The sequence below is a fragment of the Leptosomus discolor genome, chromosome 18 (genome assembly GCF_034619465.1).
Source record: "Leptosomus discolor isolate bLepDis1 chromosome 18, bLepDis1.hap2, whole genome shotgun sequence".
NCBI lineage: Eukaryota > Metazoa > Chordata > Aves > Leptosomiformes > Leptosomidae > Leptosomus > Leptosomus discolor.
The window spans coordinates 14,164,153-14,178,951 of record NC_141408.1 but is presented as its reverse complement, the minus strand read 5'-3'; the positions used below and the strand labels follow the sequence as shown (position 1 = coordinate 14,178,951).

Here is a 14,799-nt window from a genome sequence, read left to right as displayed (position 1 = left end):
AGTCCTGGGTTCTAGTGCCTTTGACTGCTCGGCTTGACCCAAGAGTACCCCAGTGTAATGTTAATTCTCCAAACTAGACTAAACAAAAATAGTGAATTTTAGTTTCCTTGCCTTTTTTTTTTTTTTCCTTTTTTTTTAGCCTTCAAGTTAAAACTTTCTTTGTTAGGCTGCTGAAAGCGAAGCACATCCCTCATACAGGGGAGGTGGAAAAAATCTGGAAATTATTAAGATGCACAGAAATGCTGAACTGAAAGTTTGTGCAAGATCCAGATTTATGTACAAAGCGCCCGCATCGGGCAGGCTCTTGGGGGTGATTCGGTGTGGAGCTGAGCACTGACTCGTAAATCCAGATACATTCCCTCCTGGAGAAGCCCCACGGCACATCCCGCTTTGCCGGCACGCCGTGACGTCCCTGCTGCCTCCAGGGTTTTACCCCCGCCGTAACCGTGGCTGCGGGATGGTTACGGCCGTCTCCATCCTGTTCCCCGTGAAGGAGAGCGCTGGCTTCTTGCAGAAAAGCAGCCTGGCCCCTTTTTTTTCCGCTTTTGCTGCATCTCTTGGTGAAGAGGCGCCATCCAGGCCCTCCACCGGTCCGCTAACGTGGTGCTTCACCTCCCGTTGCTGCTTTTTCCCCGTTTGCCGATGGGCTGTTGCGTGGAGCTTCTGCGGAGCACCTCAGGGCCTGGCGATGCCGAGCGGGGAGTGTAAAACTCCACCCGAGGCGCGCTGGCGGGACTGGGGTCACGCAGCCCCATCCCGAGGGGTGGCAGAGCCAGGGCCGGGGCTCCTGGTCCCGTATCTTGCGTGTCATCCCTCCCGGGGGAAAGAATCTCTGCTGGATAACGGAGAGTATTTTTGCCCTCATATGGGGTGTATTTGTTTACAAAGGCTTAGGAATTGTTTTTCTTTCCTACTGGTGACTTTTTCTTCCCCTTTAAATCCCAGTTAAAACTTCTTTGCAGCTCACTGCCGTTCCCTTTATATCCTCGTGTGCTGTGAAAATCATAAATTACGCTGGTCTTTCAGAGAGCAGCGGTAGGCTGTTTCGTGGTTGCAAAAGCTAATTACTGGGTTATTGTTTCTAACGGTGCTAATCCAAACTTCATTTTCCTGTTAATTGTCCGTCGAGCCAGGCTAGATTGTTTTTATCATCCTGACTGTTTGCAGCGCGAGGTGTAACCAATGCCGCCGTGACATTTGGAGTGACGGCGAACCCGAAAAATGCGGTTGCGAAATGAAATGACACACTTCTGGTGCTCACCCCCGGTCATTTGGCTGGAGAAATTAGATTGGCATCCTCCTGCGAAATGCCCTTCCGATGAAAAATAAGCAAAGGGCCGTTTCAGAGGGTATTGGTGTGCGGGGCGGCGGGGCGGGAGGCTGGTGCTCAGCGTTTCGAGCTCGCTGTGTCCCTCGGGGTTGATGGAGAGGGGAGGCAGCGGCACGCCGCTGGCTTTGGGCTATGGGGCTTTCTGGGGGCACCAAGGTTTTGAGGGGGGACACAGCCCAGTTAGGCTGAAACTCACCATCAAAGTTCAGGCTCCAGCCTCCCAGGGAGGCTCGGAAGGCTGCGTCCCTGCGGGGCAGGGATGGGGCTGGGCACTGGGCACGTGGATCCTGCCCTGTCCTCGTCCCCAGCCCCGCTCCCACAGCAGCACCCCAGCGTGTGAGCGACTGCTTGACGAATTCATTGCTGGGAAGTTTTCCGTTTTCTGGCTCTTTTTGTCTTAATATCAGGGCCCGGGAACCCTACAGGAGTCTGTGCATGTGTGTGGGTGTGCAGGGGACAGGGTGTGTGGAGGTTGGTGGCCCCAGCTGGAGGACGCAGCGGTCCTCACCACAGCTCTCGGTGGGATGTTTCTCTCCCGGAGGACTTGCTGCCCTGACAGCGCTGAAGAGGAGACAATCGCTGGCCCTGTTGTGGCTGTGCCCGAGCTCCGGCATGTCCGGAGGGCTGGTCCCTTCAACACCGCTCTTGCTCTTGCTCCTGCCTCGCCTGTTCTCCCCGTTTCCCCCGCACAGCAGTGTCAGGGCTATGCATACATGCCTTCCCAGCCCAGCCATCCCCAGTCCCTCTCTGCCTTTTTCCCGCTGCCTCCTGCAAGGACCCAAACACTTCTTGGCAGAAAAGCAGCAGAAGTTGAACTCCAGGAGAGTTACGCTCCAAACTCGTTGGGGCAGCTTGGAAGCAGCGCGTGTTTTGACAGCACGGCCGGTGCCTGAGCGTTGTAGCTTGGGGAAGCGTTGCACGCGAGCGAGGTAAATACAGTCTGCGGAGGTTTGCGGCAGAGAGGGGAAGAGTAGGTGGTTTTGTTTAAAATACTCCCATTACAGTCAGTTAACCTTTACGTTACCTAAATGAAAATTGTATAAACCTGAAATTTTCGCTGATCGGGTTGCCTAGGAACAGGCGGTTGGTTTTCATAAGACAATGAACACACAGTCACTGAGCAGGCTATTAGGCACCGAGACGTTTAGCCGTGTTGTCGTACATCCCCGGGTTTGCCCGGGGTAGCTGCCTGCCTGTGCACGGGGCACACGCCCGCCTTTGCCTGCTTGTGCGAGCGATGGAGGTGATGCAGGAGACAGGACCCTGCTTGGAGCCAGCCCTCCCAGTCTGCCCATTCCCGTGCCCCAGCTGGGACGGGAGGACTGAGGGCAGCGGGGTCGCACGTGGCTGTGGCAGCACGTCCCCAGCTTGTGGCACCCCTGCTCCCACCCTGCTCTGGCCAGGCAAGGGCCAGGGGGAGCATAAATGTGGAAGGGGGATCAAGGAACTCGTTGAAGAACAAAATTAGAGGCATAAAGCTCCAACTTCTGGGTTCGACCCGAGAACCTTAGCCTTAGACCAGCGATTCTCATCGTGCAAACCGTACAGGTGGGGCAGGCGGTGGCTTGGGGCTTCCCCGTGCGGTGTCTGCACATTTTGCTGTTGCTCAGAGCACGGACTAAGGTGTAGAGCCGTAGAAGTGGGTTGGGATAACTCTGATTAGCTCCAAATCGGCTTACCAGCACGGCCGTAGGGCCAAGGAGAGTGCAGGGGCAGTCTGCTGGGGGGGACTTGGCAGTGCTGGAGCTGGAGAACATGGAAAAGTGCTTTATTTCTCCTTTTCCTATGCAAAAAAGAGGCTGGGAACCAGCACGTGGTGGTGTGCCTGGGGGTGCTGGGGTCCTGCCACCAGCTGGGCTGGGTCGCTGTCTCTCTCAGGGTGTCGGCGGAGACTCGCGATGGGGTTCAAGTGGCATTAAGCGACCTCAGAAGGCAGCAGGAGTAACTGGAAGTGAAAGAATGCAGAGCGTGTATTAATAGGGTTTACAGAAATTTTCTGCTGGGTAGAAATATTGATTCTTTATTCCTATTTTAAAAGGAGCTTTTTGTAATGATCACTGAGAGTCGTTTTCTGTTATTGATTGCGATAGAGCTGTGCTGGAGACCTCCCTCCATTCATTCCACACCCGCGAGTACCATTGAGAGGGAACGCAGCACAGGTTTTCCTTCCAGGAACACGGCAGCTTCTTAAACCGGCATTTCTGTCATCTTTCCAGTGGGGTTTTGCTATGTGTGTTTGAAGAGACATACCCGTTTGCTCTTTTAAATCCGTTTACGCTGTTCTTAAAGTTCACCTTTGAGGGGGAGGCGGTGTGGGGAGGCAAATGCTAAAAATAAAACTCCCCCCCTTAAGTAGATCAGTTCTGCATTTGACATTTACATGGAATTCATTTGCATCTCATTTGTACATGTTTCTGCTCAATAGGTAGAATGTAAGAAAGCACAACCTAAAGAAGTGATGTTTCCACCAGGGACGAGAGGAAGGGCACGTGGATTACCGTATACCATGGACGCTTTTATGCTAGGGATGGGAATGTTGGGTAAGTGCCGTAGCCACCACACGTCTCCCGGAGCCAGCGGCTCCCCTGTTGTCTCCCTGATTTCTGAACGCTTAAGCCGTAGGGGTGAGAAATCCCTGCACCCCTGGGTGCGCGTCTAAAACTTCAGCAGGGGTGGGGTGGGGAAAATAATCCTGTCTGTGGGAAATGATTAACACCCCCACCCCCCCCTTCCTGGAATATAAAAATTTGCATTTAAATGGGTGTTTTAAATAGCCTATTTTACTCTTACTCGCAAAAATAGAATGATGAAAGATGCAGTGTGTTCATTCTGACTAAAAATGATCTCTCCCCTTTTTTTAGAGGAATTGAGTCACACATTATTCCCCTTCTTTTAAAGGTATCTTTGACAGTTCAGCATAGATAATTGAAAATCTTGCCGGTTCTTAAATGGCATGCAAGATGGGGAAAGCAGGGAGATGCGTAACAGTATAGGTCGCAACAATAATTACAAGTTTCAAGGAGATGGAACGGTATTTCAGTCCAGAGTATTGTGTCCAGAAAATACTCATTAAATGGGATAAATGATATTTAATGGCAAAATTCTATTTGTGCGTGAGGTCTATTTAGTTATAATTGGTTCTCATTTGTTTCTGCCTAGATAGTTGTTCTTTCTACGTAACGTGACAACTTCTGGATACTCTGTCCTCAGATTGACTAAGCCAAAACACTGCTAATCCATTGCCAACGTATTTTTGTTAAACCCCGTGTATTTTTGACTTCCTGCTCCCTTTGTATCACTGGGCTTTCCCTCGGTTGTCACCTGCTGTGTCCGTAACGCACGCATGAGCGAGAGGGCGTCTGGAGGTGTTGCCAGGCAGAAATGAGCCTTTCCCAGGCCAGCGTCCCTGGTGCGTGGCCTCCCTGGGATGCTTTGAATTTTCTGTCCTGGGTTTAGGTGATCCCAGAAACTGAGCACAAAAACCAGCCTTGAAAGCTGGTGCTCGGTTGTCCTGAGCTCTGCCACGGGCTGAGATGCTGGAGGGACCACAGGGCTCCTGGAGTGGGCGTCAGGTCAGAGGACTCGGTTCCTATGAGCGTCAGGCTGTTACGCTGAGATGTCTGACTTCAGGCACCGCTTGGTTTGATAGGGAAAACTTCCCTGCCTGTTTGCTTTATCTCTGAATTAATAGTACTTCTGTTCGTGTGGCTGGAACGATCCATTTCTGGGATGTGTAATGCGGTTATTTCAGCTGATCATCTATTTTGCTGTCCCCACACTCCACCGCCACCCTGCCCCAGAGTGTTTGGAAATTACATTTTACGGTTAAAATATTTATCTTGTTCTAGTCAGCCTGTGACTTCGTTACCTGTATGTTCCCGGTGTGCTTGAGCTATGTACTGTATTTCTGTTCTTTCTCTCTTTTCCGCTGGTGGTGCCTGAGGTTTGGGGTGGTGGAGGTGGCGGGTGCCGCCTCGCCGGCCAGTCCCACCCAGCTGCTGGAGAAAGGAGCCCAGGCCACCCTGGGTAGGCAGAAAGACCCAGGGCAGCATCCCTCTTCTGCTCACCATGGCCAGAGTTGCCTCAACCCTTCTCCTCGCAGCCAGGCAAGGAGTGAACGGAGCCAGGGTCCACCCCAGTGACCTGAAGGGAAGATTCAGCCCTCAGGTGCGGCATGAGTCGTTCGCACCAGGGCTGCGCCTCTGGAAAAAGATTGTTTCAAGCCTCAAGAAGTAAAGGAAGAAGGCCTCAGCGAGCGGATCTGCTTCTGTTGGCAAATCCCCGTCCTGCTGTGGTCGGGTGGGTCGGGTCACCCCGACCGGCTCTGCTCCGGCCAGTCTCGCAACATGCTCTTATTAGATTTCAAATCAGGGTGACTCGCTCAGAATTAATGATTGATTCGTGTTGAAGGCCAGATGCTTCATTATCTGCTCTGGCTGGTTTTTTCATCTTCCAAGTTCCTGCTTGCTGCGGTGGCACCGTGTTAAATAATTAAGTGCTAAACAAGGAAATGGCAACACGCGAGAGCAGGGCTGTCTGGATGGCCATTATAAACCCTCGTTTTCAAAGGCTGCCTGTAAGAGTTGGCTTCAAGGGGCTGATGGGCTGTTGCTCAGCGGGGAGCCCGAATCTCTCCTTCCCAAGCCCCGGCAGGCAGCTGCATGGCGGCGGTGGGGCCCCGTCCCCGCAGGGAGATGGGCATAATTAACCCATCAAGTGACGAGGCGCACGGAGTAACGTACCGCTGGCGGCAGCATCTGCAGTCACCAAGTGTTTTGCCAAGATCCCAGGAGGCCGGTGTCAGCCCTGCCCTGTGCCTCCGTTCAGATGCCTAGCTGGACTGGAACGGAGCGGTTGGGACTGCTCTTGAAGGACTTTTATACCTGTTTCTAGAAGCCCTTGTTCAAGGTCACCTTCTCCAGACACTGTTCATGGGCAGAGGAGGAAATCGGAGGAACGAACGCACGAGACAGCCCAAAGGAAAGAGCAGAGAGCAACTCCCTCCAAAGCTATTAAGGAAGTTGGTCTTTTTCATTAATCACAGCCTCCCCAAGGAGCCTGCAGCAGCCGGGGTCTAAAGGTGCGTAGGCAGCCGCTTCTGTGCTGATTTGGTTGATTGGAACAAAATTAAAGTGTTCTTCTGAAAGGATTTTTTTTGACTCTGAGAGCGCAGGCAGGCTGAGCCTTCTGCCAGGGCTGCTTCTGGGCTGTCTTGGGCTGTGTCTGCTGATGGGACACGCACGGTCTCGGGGGGAGATCAGGAACATTAATGAGCCACCCTGCATAAAGTGCGGGCTGGAGTGGTTTCGGTTCCAGTGGTCTCTCTCTCCCTCGCAGCCCACCTGGCGGGAAGAGCTGCTCCCAAGCCCCATGGAAGCTCGTGAACAGGCACCGTGTCCCCCCTAGCAGGCAACGCACACATTTTCAGCAGAGTGGGAGTGATGTGGTGTCCAAGAAGCTTGCCATGCACCCAGAAGCCTCACCTCTGTCACCTGGTCCTGATGTGCAAACCAGGAGCCCCGTCACCCAAGGCGTGTGGGTGTCACTGCATTGCCCCATGGCTTTTTGCTCTCCATTCAGGTCTGTACCTGAAAAAAAGAGAGAAAAGAGAGAAGAACACAACTGAGGAGCAGCATCAATAATAGATGGCCGCCTGTCTGCCCTCCCATCTGTCACGGTCGTCCCGGTGGTGACACCCAGCCCTGGAGGTGGCGGCTGCGCTGCTTGACCTGAGCTGGGGCCCTGCAGCACTCGTTTCTTTGGGCGATGGGCATCTTAGATTTGCTGGTGTTTAATATTAAAAGTTGGGCTCTTTTTAACGTGCAAATCCCTCCAGAGACAGGAGCGCTTGGCCCAGGAAGCTTACACCCCCCCGACTGCCGAAATGGTGCCTGATGTGAGCGCCAGATTTCGGGAGGTCTCCAACCGGCTTCGCGAGGCAGAGCGGGGGCTCTGCACTGCTGCACACCTTCCATCTAGGTAGGCTGAACTCAAGCATAAACAAAGCTTGTGCCCTTCAAAGAAAGTCATTCCTTTTTTCCATCAGACTCGTTTAACAGAGCAGCACCTGCCTCTGAGGCAGGGTTCGGGAAGGGGGAGCCTTTGGTTAGCACAGGCTTCCCGGGAGGCTGCACCGCCTCCCGGAACCCCCCGGGGCTCCCGCAGCAGCACCCGCTGTAGCCTCCCCTGCCGAACGCGGCTGCGGCCGGCGTTGGCTGAGCCCCTTCGTTCCCCTGAAGCAGGAGATTGGGCAGATTTGTTGGACCAAGGGAGAAGCTTCTGCAGCAGATGAGTTTCTTCTCCATAGCTGCTCCCTCGTACGTGACCACCCGCTGTGTCTGCGGGAGATGGTTTTTGGTTTGCATTCTCTCATGCCGGAGGTGCTTATGTCAAGGTCACAGCACGTTTGTTCTGAGAAAGACCCTGAGCCCTTTTGTTGGAGCCTGGGGCTATGCTTTGGCAGAAGGACCGTGCCCTTCCTTGCAAAGGACCCGGCGTTCCGTGCTCTGAGCAACGTTGGGAGACAATAATTTTCTTGCATTTACTGGAGCATTTGGATTCATTTTGCAGAGATCCCCGGGCTGCAGTGTGTTCACTGTTCCCACGTGTTAACCATGAGCTCTGGCCATCTCGGATCACCGAATTTAAAAATGAAAAGACATTTCCACAGCCTGGTTCAGTGCTTGGGGACACTCTCCTGCGTGGAGCAGAGAAGCTATTTTCTCCCTCTGGAGGTGCTGGTGGGATGGAGGGGAGTCAGGAGGCCAGCCTGGGTCTCCTGCCTTTCCAGAGACCTCGTCCGTGTGCTGTGGCAAGCTGCTCGGCCCCCAGGGCCACAGCTCCCCTGTGCAGAATGGAAGAGAGGGCAGTTGGCCCAGTTTCCCCTTTTGTAGGGTGCCTGCCGTCCTCAGGCTTTACCATGGGCCCGCCAGGATGGGCTTTAGCACCATCTGTGGTGCCCTCAGGTACACTGTAAGTAAAAAGGTCAGTGTTACCTGCTTGCAGTCGTTTTCCTCCTGGAAGCAGAGCCTTTACCTTCCCCTGGGAGACCGTCCCTGCACCGAGCGGTCGCTCGCACGCTGTGATGGGAACGGCCTCCGCGGCTGCACCGAGAGCGTGCCAGCCGGTGGAGCGTGACCGTAGGGCGGGCAGCGTGGTGCTTCAGCAGCCATCGCTCTCGCCTCGCATGCCAGCGCTGCCCTGAGAGCATCCAGGGCAGGGCAGGGTCTGGTCTGCGGTGAGGCTCCGGCACGTGGGCTGCTGGAAGTTCACCCAGCCTGCGGGGTGGGTGCTTCGGGCCCGCTGCCGTCGATGTCAGAGACGGGAGCTGGGTGGAAGCGCTGGTGCGAAAGCAGTTGTGGTTGTCGGTTCGAGTTCTGCTTCCACGGACAGGAGGGTCTCACGTCAGAGGAGGCCATCCAGGCAAAACTTGGATTTTTGGTTTAGCAACAAGGGATAATTAGAGAGATTGATCATTCCCCAGGACTGCTGAAGCAAATAAACTGTTCGGTGCCCAGTGCAGGATGAGAATGGCATCTAATGGGAATGGTGGGTAGGTCAGCATGGCCATAATTTGGCTTGATGAAGCATCCACATGGGCATGGTGTTAATGCGCTATTGATATTCAGCCAGGCAATTTCCCCTGCGCGGATCAGGCTTTGACTCGTTAGAGCAGAGCTGGGCACTGCAGCAGTAAATGAAGAGGAAAATTGAAGTAATGTTGTATTATAAATTTATGATTTCATCTGCCTGACCTAGAGAGCGTTGAGCGCTGGCGATGCAGGCGAGAACCCCCCGGGCAGCTCCGCCGGTGCCGCTGCCGTCAGGCACCGCCGGGTTCAGCCGGGGAGAGCGGGGCTGCTGCGGTGCTGCTGGCGTTGCAGGCCAGTGCACCGGGGCAGGAGCATCGGAAGAGAGGGCGTCCTGCACCGCGCTGCCAGCTCCGAAACCACCGTGGTCACGTGGGCAGCTGCCACCCACCGCTGTGCTGGTCCGGCTGGGCCCACGGGGGTCACACCAGCAGCCCCCTGCTCCCCAGGGCAGACCTCAGGCGCTGCCCGGCGCGCCGGTTCCCTGCTGCCCCGAGAGTCGTGAGCTGACAGATCTGCTTCAGGGTCGTTCGAAGCAGAATAAAACTTCATTTTTTCCACTTGGTGAGGAGAGAGGCTGCGGTCGGACGCCGCAGAGCGATTTTTCATGGTGGAGCTTGCAGTGGTGTTAATGGCGCTGCTTACTTAGCAAACAATCCATTTATCAATATTGTTGTTTTAAAAAAAAAAAAAAAAGAAAAAGAAAAAGAAAAAAGGTCTGTAAAGCTTAACTCTGAAAGATCTGATTTAATGACAGAGGTGATTAATTTCTGAGGGAATCCAGCTGTTGAGCTGTGAAATAAATACGCAAGGGCTAAGCGGTGTGTACATACCGCTGAAAGCCGCGGCGTGCTGTCCGGGGATCGCAGGGCTGCTTTCCCCTGGCACTGCTTAATCCCATAATCAAAATTCATCCAAGCATCTTTATCTTCCAGTTTTAGACGATGATTAGTAGTACGTTATATGTATATATAAATCCAATCAGAAGCGGAGGGACTTGCTGCGGCAGAAGAATAGCTGTACGATGTCTGGGCGTGTTAAAGAGTAAATAAAAGCAGAGACAGGAGACCCCCGGAAGAACCGTTCGGCTGCTAAACGTGTTCTCGGGGTCCAGCCCAACTGCTGCTGTCGTCACTGCCGAGATTTCCACTGACTTCAGATGGCCTGAGAGCAAACTCTTTGCGATGGTTTCTTGGTCTGGAGAGGTCTTTCCTGGAGACTGGAGGAGTCTGGGCAGACGCTGGCGGTCAGCGGGAGCGTTACGCAGCGTTTGCGGCGCTGGGCTTGCAGAGGGTAGGTCCTGGTTTTAAGAAAACGGCGCAAGGAGATGCTGAGGAGCAGAAGTGAGGTTACAATTTCGGGAAATCTCCTTGGGGTACAGGACAGCTTGTGTAAACAGCCGCGGTGGGACCGGAGAGGACGAGGATAAGGGCTGGGAAGTTAAAATGGCGGGGGGGGGGGCGGAGGGGGGTGTCACAATGTGTGACCCCTTGGCCGCTGCCAGCCCCGGCACGTTTAGGGACCGCCAGCACACAGGCAAACCTTCTGCTGCCTGAGGAGACCTCTCCCCTGGCCTGGTCCCAGGGTTAATCACCGGTGATGCCGGCGAGGGGCGCCCTGTGCAACGCAGTGAAACCCTCGGCCGAGCACCCGCGGGGCTGCCGTGGTGCCTCGGCACCCACCGCCCTCCGAGGGCTCTGCCCTCGTGCCAGCCCTGCCTGCCGCTGCGCTAGAGCGGGCAGAGTTGCCGCTGAGCACGTTTCCTCGGGCAGCTCTGCTGACAGATGATCTCCAGCGGGGTTTTGCTCCTAATAAAACTTCAAAAGCTGCCCGAGGTTGGATGCGTTTCTGCGCCTGTCTCAGAAATTGCTTTAGGAAGCGGTTCTCGTAGCTGGGTTTTACTTTCCGGAAAAATTAAAAGCTCTTTGACTCTCTGGCTCATTGCTGTTGCTGCCTCCAACTCTTTGATGTGTTAACTGTTGTCCTTCACACTCCCGGGATAAAGAATTACTACTACCTTAATCTCCAACTGTCAATAGCTCTGAAGCAAAGTACATTCATTGTAAGCTCTCCAAATGTCAGAGCAAACCTGTGTTATGTGTTTAGCCTTAGCATTTGGCATTTACTCTTCCAGCTAACAAGTATGCACAGTCCTTGGACTTCAGATACCAAAGTGCATGTTAATTACCTGAGTGACAGGTCTCACGCACAAAGCCAGGCAGGCGAGTGAGCCGGAAAGCCGGCCAGCTCTAGGTGGTTCTGTTCAAGATCATAATGACACCTTGCTGCAGTTTTGCATGAGCGGAATAAATCTTGGGGCTTCATACTATCTGTAGAATCAAGTCTTGCCCATCCTCCATGTCGTTTTGCATCATATTTTAAAACAAAAAGCCTTTATTAATCTTCAAACCTCTCTCTCTCTCTCTCTCTCTCTGTCTCTTTTTCTGTGGTCAAGGTTACCCGAATTTTGTTGCAACGTACGGCCGAGGATATCCTGGATTTGCCCCAAGTTACAGCTATCAGTTCCCAGGTACGTACGTTTCGTTTGCAGATTTACTTTTTTCCCCCTCTTTCCTTCTTTATTTTTTTCCTTTTTTTTTAAATCCATAGCTGCAAGCCGAGACAGGCAAGTCTGCAGGGAGCATCTCACACAACAACAAATTTTTTTACTATTTTAAAATTGATATTTATTTTTTTTTTAAATACATTTTTACTAATGTGTAAATTGGTACTGGTTATTTGAAAACAAACTTCTTGAATTAAAACATAAAGCAGAGAGATAATTTAAGAGCTATTGCCCTCCCTTTGGTGGGTTTTTCCTTTCATATATGCTCTGGACATACGCACAGACACACACGCACGCAGACTCGCACACACGTTCCCGTACTGTCCTGTGGTAAGTGTCTGTTCAGTACGAGTGCAGTCTTGGAGTGAAAAGTCCAACCTTCCTGTGTTCTTTATCGATATCTCTGGTGTCCTTCACAGAAATAGTTTCTAGCTGTGTGTCCATGGTTCAGTTTGGTTTTGGTTTGGTTTCCCCCCTTTCCTTGGTGTGGCTGCCAGCTGCCGCGGCGGTGGGACCGGGTCGGGGCGGCTGCACGGCCCCCCCAAAAAAACCCCAACACCCTCATGGGAAGGTCCCGTGGGACGGGTGAGGATGTGGAGGGATGCTCGGCTCTACCTGCGGCACACTGGGGCGAAGATGCAGCCTTGCGTTCGGCACTAGGTCAGTAGGATGAAGCACACGTGTCGTGAACAACCCCTGAGACGAACAGTGTCCTTGGGGCGGTGGTTTCTGTGCAGCTGGTTTCGGCGGCACCAAGGGGAGCAGCGCTGACAGGGGGGGTTGTTATTTCGGTTCACAAACGCTAGGGCTCTGCGTAAAGCGCATCTGCCTCTTCCCCACCCGTGCAACGCCCTCCCAGGCTGAGCCAGGTCCAAACCAACCGGGGCGTCAGGGCTGAGAGCGGAGCCGCCGGGGCGGCGTGCCGGGCAGGGAGGGGCGGCTGTCGGCGGTGACAAGGCAGCTGCCCCCGCGGGTGGCACCGCCGCGGGCTCCGGCGGCTCGGCTGGAGCCGGTGGGCAGGGGTCCAGGCTGGCGGGATCGCAGCCGCTGGTTGAGCGTAAGGAGGCTGCAGAAGGTGTTGGCGTGTTGTCTCACACTTTCCTCCTGGGTCCTCGCGATTCCTGGTGCCAGCTGATTCGTATGGAGACAGCTAAATGAGAGACACCTTTGATCAGTTAAATGATGGAAGTCGGCAGAGCTTAGACGACTTTAATTACAAACGTGTCTAAAACGAATGTGTCTGCCAGCTGGCAGCAGAGGTACCGTTTGACTCTAGCCCTCATTATATATATTTTTATTAAGGGCCTGGTTTTTCCAAACAGGCCTTCCAGTAATTTGCGAGTTATTTTCAGTCTCTTGCAGAGATTGAGCATGCAGAAGAAAACCAAAGTGGATTGTCACCACTGAAAAGCAGGTGCACGTGACTGCGGGCACCAGTCGTGCCTTCAGGGGCAGATGCTGAGAGTCCTCCATCGCCTTCCGTGGATTTCCCTGCCCTAAAGCTCTGCCTGTGTCGTTTGCTCCACTCCCGCTCAGATAATTTAATCCTTAACAGCACTGGGAACCACTCGTAGGGTCGTTAGGAGGTTTTTCTCAGGTGACTTGGGACTCTGATCTCCAGAAACACAACCCGTCAGAGCGGTGTGGCGTGTGCGGGAGCCCTCCCTGCCGGGAGCCACGGCAGGACGGGGTGTCCCCCTCGCTGGAGGCAGGAGGGCTGGGGCAGAGCACCCTGTACCATGGGAGCACAGCTCGGGGCGCGAGGGAGCAGGTCAGGGTTTGAGGACGGGGACGTGGAAGATAGTGTCCCTCAGGCGGTTGTGTCGTGCCGTGGCTCAGCTGCCCCCGGGGCTCGCCCTGCTCTCCTGTCGCCCCTCGCTGCTGCAGGGAGCCGTGTCCTGCAGCACAGGCTCGCCCAGCGCGCGCTCCTCCAGCCACCCCTGGGAAGCGGTCGGGTAGGCATCCCCGACCGGCCAGCCGTGGGGCGAGGGCGTCCAGCGCCGCGGGAGGAATAGCATAAGCACGGTTCAGGCACGTAGTCCCCCTCCTCAAAAGAGCCCGAACCCCCCAACCCTTCCCGTCGCGTGTTTTGACGCTTGCAGGAGGGCCCGTGGGGCCCGCGGTGCGGCTGCGGCTCGGAGCGTGAGGTAGGAGCCCGTGCGAACCTGACGGAGAGAGATCTGAAATCTGCTCTGTTAGTAAGTTGTCGCGCCCCAGCGCTCGGCGTCGTGATGCGGAAAGAGAAACGCGTGGCGGTTTCTGCGGGAGCGTCCCCGGCGGCGCGCCCCAGAGCTGCCCCTGCCTCCCGGCTCCGCGGCGCCGCCGCCGCGCCGAGGTCGGTGCCTGCGGCTGCCGTGGGTGCCGGTGTGCGGCTGCGTTCCTGGGGCTCGTTAGAGACGAGACCTGGCAGCGCGTTGTGCCGCCGCGCGCGGTTGTGCCGTGAAAGCTGTTCTGCCCCGGCACCGGCGCTGCCGTACCTCAGCCCGGCAGGGCGGGCTGCAGCCGGGGGGTCCCCGGGGCCTCAGCTGCCAGCGGGTGTTGCTCTCCGCGGGTTATGCTCTTTACTTTTTTAATCATTAAAAAAAATAATAAATCTGCATTGAACCGTCCTGTTGGTATCTACCGTTGTCCGAAACGAGGCTGCAGATGTCACAGTCCACCAGTTGCCTTCCCGTTCCCGTCCCGGGGCGCCCCCGGACGGGCCCTCTCCCGCATCCTCCGCTGTTCCCCATCGGCAGGGCACGGCTCCACGGGCGAGACACACGCACTCACTTTGGCGACTGCTCTATCTTCTCCCATCACGTTATTTTTTTCCTCTAGGCCTTTATAACTCAGTACGTAGCCTTTTTTTTTTTTTTTAATTGCATCACTCCCTTTCTGTGTCCTTTTTTGTTGGTTTTTTTTTTTTTTTTAATTTCTGGGACTTATCTTTTCAGTTTAATCTATTAATTTCTGTTCTTATTTCACTTTGCAGACTATTTGCCGATTTCACAAGACATAATTTTTATCAACTAGTTCTTAAAGATGCATAACAAATTAATCGGGGTTTACTACAGTGCTAATGAGAGAGAGACAGACAGAAAAAGCCTGGGTGGTCCATGTTTAATATCAATGTCCACTGAAAAATTGCTGCTCTTACTGGCTGGTTTGATTGACTGGACTTTTAATTTTATTTTTATTTTTTTAAAGGCTCCATATCCTCACTGCTTTGAGTTTGCTTTTTATTTTTTTATTTTTTTTTTTAAATTTTTTTTCCTCCGCTTTGTTATGAGTTTTTAATGCCCACTTGGAATGTAACTCACAAGGATGGGGGT

At 53.9% G+C, this 14,799-nt stretch overlaps 1 protein-coding gene across 6 annotated transcripts in view; it reads left to right on the top strand.

Annotated features, from left to right (window-relative positions):
- The window catches only part of MSI2 (musashi RNA binding protein 2), a 257,243-nt gene that overhangs the window by 210,693 nt on the left and 31,751 nt on the right, over positions 1 to 14,799 (top strand). For 4 of the 6 annotated variants that reach the window (XM_086475065.1, XM_086475064.1, XM_086475063.1 and 1 more), the window contains exons 9-10: positions 3,756 to 3,870; positions 11,375 to 11,449. In XM_086475065.1, the coding sequence (XP_086331191.1) occupies positions 3,756 to 3,870; positions 11,375 to 11,449 (190 nt within the window). Of the gene's footprint in view, positions 1 to 3,755; positions 3,871 to 11,374; positions 11,454 to 11,768; positions 11,816 to 14,459; positions 14,501 to 14,799 lie in introns of those variants that run through there. The other 2 variants (XM_086475061.1, XM_086475066.1) reach the window with 2 other exon arrangements.